The sequence below is a fragment of the Haliotis asinina genome, chromosome 4, assembly GCF_037392515.1.
Source record: "Haliotis asinina isolate JCU_RB_2024 chromosome 4, JCU_Hal_asi_v2, whole genome shotgun sequence".
NCBI lineage: Eukaryota > Metazoa > Mollusca > Gastropoda > Lepetellida > Haliotidae > Haliotis > Haliotis asinina.
Genome location: NC_090283.1, coordinates 58,291,777 through 58,297,329, shown reverse-complemented (window position 1 = coordinate 58,297,329; position 5,553 = coordinate 58,291,777). Strand labels below are relative to the sequence as shown.

Genomic DNA, 5,553 nt, shown 5'->3' with positions numbered 1-5,553 from the left:
AATAAAAACCAATCAAAGAGAGGGTTCTTAAAGGTGGGCAGGAAACTTTCAAGATAGGCAGGCAACATTTTTGGGCCACCAGCCTGGCTGTCAGGTTGAGTTGAAAAATTATTTCAGTCACTGCTTGTACACAGAAATAGAACAAAGCAGGTGGTGAAGCAGTGTGTAAAGGCACAGTGCAGTCTGATACTGAAAGAGTGAGTGAGTCAGTGAATGAAGTCTTATGCCGCACTCAGCAATATTCCAGCTATATTGTGGGTGTATGAAAATAGGACCAGACAATACAGTGAGTGATCAACTGCATGAGCAGTCAGCAACGATCTGATGACGTGTGTCAACCAAGTCAGCGAGCCGGACCATCCGATCCCATGAACCACGGGTCACTGATGATAACTTCCAAACTTTAACAAGGAACTAAAAGACATGGAAATCTGTCATCTAACTCATACAAGCAAAAATCAAGTTCATAAACTGATCCGGTCTATCAGACCACTTAACCATGCCAAGACACTGACACCAACCAAAGCTGAGATGGATAGTTAGCAGTCTAAATCTACCCAAGCCAGCAAGTATCTGACCTTTGTACACAGTCTATGTCACTACTATGCCTTCCAGAGAATACCTCTGACCTGAAGATACACAAACCACCCTGAACACACTCTAGAATCAATATGTACCCCATCTGGCCTCTATAAACAAAGTGAGTGACTACATGATGACTTCATGAGAATAACTTTCTCCTGGAAATACACAAACCACCCTGAAGACACCCTAGGATTTAAATCTACCCAAGCTAAAATGTATCTGGCCTCTATACACAAAATGTGTCATTACTCCATGACTTTGAGAAAAAAACTTTAATTTGAAGGAGTGCTATCCACCCTCACAACACCCAGTTATTCAAATCTACCCAGCCTACAATCTGTCTGGCCTGTATACTGTCTATCTGACCAGCACTCCCAGTATACCTTTAACCTACAGCTGTGCAGCCCACCCTCACAACACCTATATATTCAAATCAACCCAGCCTACAATCTATCTGACCAACAATTCCAGAGAATATCTTTAACCTGAAGCTGTGTGACCCACCCTCACAACACCTAGATATTCAAATCTAAAAAACCGACAATCTATCTGGCCTTTACACTACCTGATCAACACTCCCACAGAATACCTTTAACCTAAAGCTGTGCAACCCACCCTCTCAGCACCCAGTTATTCCAATCTGCCCAGCCTACAATCTATCTGGCCTATATACTGTCAACCTGATCAACACTCACACAGGATACCTTCAACCTACAGCTGTGCAACCCACCCTCTCAGCACCCAGTTATTCCAGTCTGCCCAGTCTACAATTTATCAGAGAATACCTTTAAGCTGCAGCTGTGCAACCCAACCTGCACAACATCCAGTTATTGAAATCTACCCAAGCAACAATGTTTCTGAAATGTCTACATTCTTTTGGAGTGAGTGAGTGAGCAGGTGAACAAGCAAGCAAGCGACTATAGTATGACACCTTTTCAGATATTTTTTTCCAGCAATTAAAAGCGGGCAACACCAGAAATGGCCCTTACACATTGTGTCCATGTGAGAGACAAACACTGACTTGGTCTATAAAATAGCAAACGATTTCATCACTGGTCATGTGGGTGCATATTGTCATGTGGGTGGATGTGACCATGGTAGCATGTATCTGGCCTCTACTTACTGTCTTTGACCACCACTGATATTTTGATAACAAGCACTGTAGACCACTCCAACATGTATCTGGCCTCTCTACAGAGTCTCTTAGACCACCATTACAATACTGTGTATTGCAAATATATCCATGTTGTCTCCTACCTAGTCACTTTAGAAAGTCTATTTGACTAAATATTGAACACATCCTGTAATACAAAACTCTCCCCAAGAAATGGTGTGTCTGATCTGGTGTACAAGACCACTACACCATTTCAAGAAGAAAGCTTGTACCTGACGTTTTGACATTCTAGAGCACCTTTGTGGGAAATCAAACCCAGAACTTTAGCAACAAGAAGAAAATGCCTCAACTACTTGACCTTTCGTTAACCTGAAGTTCTACATGCTATTCACTCAAAGTCAAATTCAAATACACGAAGCCACACTACAGTCTGTTTGACTTCACCATTTTTAAATGAGTGTTACCAACCACAACCTATAGAAATCACCTGTCAGACACCCTTTAGACCCATGCTAGCATGTACCTGGCCTCAACATACAATCTATCTGACAACATGTTATCTTAAACAAAGAAAAACTTTATACAGGTGCTGTGCAAACTACCAAAAAGACATCCTGTAAACCCAATCTCTCTCAGCTACAGTTTTTATCACTTGACATTTTTCAGTGAATTACATTTAACATGAAGCAAAACAAACCATACATAACACACCCTGTAGTAATAACAGATCACTACTAGACCATCCAAATTAAACCTGAACCTAAAGGTGCATCTGCAGGAAACTTGGGGCTTATATGTGCTACACTGACATCTCTGTGAACATCTTGAGTGACATCTTCACCTTTGCTCACTCTATCCATTGACATCACTGTACCCAAACATGTAGAAGTCAATCACTGCATTGTGTGGTCGAAATTCCATTATTTATTCATGGCTGGCTTAAGTTGCAATCCTGCTGAATGCAAAGTTTACACTATGTAAATGAAGAACCAAATACTGATAAAAGCATACAAATATAGCTGAAATTTTACACGAGTGAGTGAGGTCAGTTTTACGCTGCTTTCAGCAATATTTCAGCAATATCTGGGCGGGGATACCAGAAATTGTCCCCATTTGGGGGACTTAAACCCGGGTCTTTTGCATAAGAAGCAAACGCCTTACCAACAAGGCTACCCCATCACCCTACCCCAAATGCTTCTAAAGCATTGGAACACAATCCTCACTGACTGAATGGCTCAACAGAGACAGTCAGAAAAACATCCGTCAGCTAGATCATGATGACAATCTGACAACTGCCACAAACATTCATACACTGAAAACCTTTATTACCACTATTCGTTCAAATCAGGACCCTGGAACCATCTTGGTCTTGTTATATTCTGCCGGAATGAATCTTGAACGGCTGCCGGAATTTTGGACTTGTCAAACATCATCCAGAAAATATAAATCACTCACCCACAATTTTAATCTCTCATAATCACCAAAAAAATCACCCGACACAGCATCCATAAATTAAGCCTTGACCTTAAATCATGTGATTCGTAACAATGGTGACTGTAAATTGAAATGAAATAATTTCCTAAATTGATTTTATTTTGTTGAAATTCCCAAGTTCATCCAGTAAATGGCATCAAGAGCAATGATCTTGGCGATCATTTGAACAGAAAACCTGACTATCTTGTGCAACTAGTAACTGGGGCCAGTTCTTAACAAGAATCAAAGAAATTAATCTCTGTTATCAAGACATTGACACCATGCCAGCGTTGCAAACTCTCACCTGTCCGACCATTTCAGATGGTCTGTTTTGCGACCAGACCATCAGTTCTAAGAAGCTGCACGCCCCATGGTCTTGGATGAATCTGACTATGAGCATGAGGACTAAAGCCTTGATTTGAAAACATTAATCAGTTTTCAGACGTCTTATTTACCTTCTTATTACTGTTCTTAATCCAGAAAATGATGGTATGAAAACTTTCCAACTGGTCTGATAACTGACCAGTTGTTTAGCTGAAATTTTTGGAAGTTTACAACGCTGCTCTACACCCTGTGCATGGATCTGGTCAGAGTATATCTGGTCATGTGGGTGCATGTGACCATGAGGGTGGATATGATCATGGGGGTGAATCTGATCATGAGAGTGGATGTTACGAGGCAGATGTGGTCATGAGAGTGTATTTGGGAATCCGGGTGGATCTTGTCATGAGGTTGAATCTGGTCATGAAAGTGGATGTGATCATGAAGGTGGATTTTGTCATGATGGTGGATCTGATCATGTGGGTGGATCTGGTCATGAGGATGGATCTGATCGTGAAGGTGGATGTGATCATGAAGATGGATGTGATCATGAAGGTGAATTTGTTCATGAGGGTGGATCTGGTCATGTGGGTGGATCATATCATAAGAGTGGATCTGGTAACGAGGGTGGATCTGATCATGAGGGTGGATCTGGTCATGAGGATGGATCTGATCGTGAAGGTGGATGTGATCATGAAGATGGATGTGATCATGAATGTGAATTTGTTCATGAGGGTGGATCTGGTCATGTGGGTGGATCATATCATAAGAGTGGATCTGGTAACGAGGGTGGATCTGATCATGAGGGTGGATCTGGTCATGAGGATGGATCTGATCGTGAAGGTGGATGTGATCATGAAGATGGATGTGATCATGAAGGTGAATTTGTTCATGAGGGTGGATCTGGTCATGTGGGTGGATCATATCATAAGAGTGGATCTGGTAACGAGGGTGGATCTGATCATGAGGGTGGATCTGGTCATGAGGATGGATCTGATCGTGAAGGTGGATGTGATCATGAAGATGGATGTGATCATGAAGGTGAATTTGTTCATGAGGGTGGATCTGGTCATGTGGGTGGATCATATCATAAGAGTGGATCTGGTAACGAGGGTGGATCTGATCATGAGGGTGGATCTGGTCATGAGGATGGATCTGATCGTGAAGGTGGATGTGATCATGAAGATGGATGTGATCATGAAGGTGAATTTGTTCATGAGGGTGGATCTGGTCATGTGGGTGGATCATATCATAAGAGTGGATCTGGTAACGAGGGTGGATCTGATCATGAGGGTGGATCTGGTCACGAGGGTGGATCTGATCATGAAGATGGATGTGATCATGAAGGTGGATTTGGTCATGAGGGTGGATCTGGTCATGTGGGTGGATCTTATCATGAGAGTGGATCTGGTCACGAGGGTGGATCTGATCATGAAGGTTGATTTGGTCATGAGTGTAGATCTGGCCATGTGGGTGGATGTGATCATGGGGGCGGATTTGGTTATTTGGGTGGATTTGGCAATCTGGGTGGATATCTAGTGTATCTAGATTTCAGATCCAGAGGCATATCCTCAACCTAAGTTACAAGAACCATCCACGAAACACACTGTATTAAAGATATACCCCTGCTTGAACACAACAGACCACTCTAAGGAACTTATTCTGACCACTTCATCATTTCTAGATTATGCCCTGAATATTCCACAATCTACCCATTCTGTATCTCACCTGATCTATTATTTAAATCTACCCAAACTATAATGTATCTGGCCTTGATACACAGTTCTTGTGACTACTTGATGTCCAGAGATTACCAATAAGCTGAATACACCCTGTAATCTAAATCTACTCAAGTTTGCATATATCTGGCTATTGTACACCGTCTATGTATGGCAATCAAATTATATCTTTTTGTCCATGGCCAACTATATAATTTCCACGCATCATTTCAAACTGCAAATAAACTTAGATTTCATTTCATATCTGCTCAAAATGTAGCTTAAGAATAAAGTAGTGTTATCTTTCTTTGCTTTTCATCACGACTGATTATGAAGTCAGAG

General features: G+C 41.7%; 1 protein-coding gene across 1 annotated transcript; it reads left to right on the top strand.

Annotated features, from left to right (window-relative positions):
- Positions 1–3,862: 3,862 nt before the first annotated feature.
- LOC137281042 (major royal jelly protein 5-like) lies at positions 3,863–5,032 on the top strand. Its single transcript, XM_067812196.1, has one exon. The coding sequence runs from the start codon at positions 3,863–3,865 to the stop codon at positions 5,030–5,032; it is 1,170 nt and encodes a 389-aa protein (XP_067668297.1).
- The last annotated feature ends 521 nt before the right edge of the window (positions 5,033–5,553 follow it).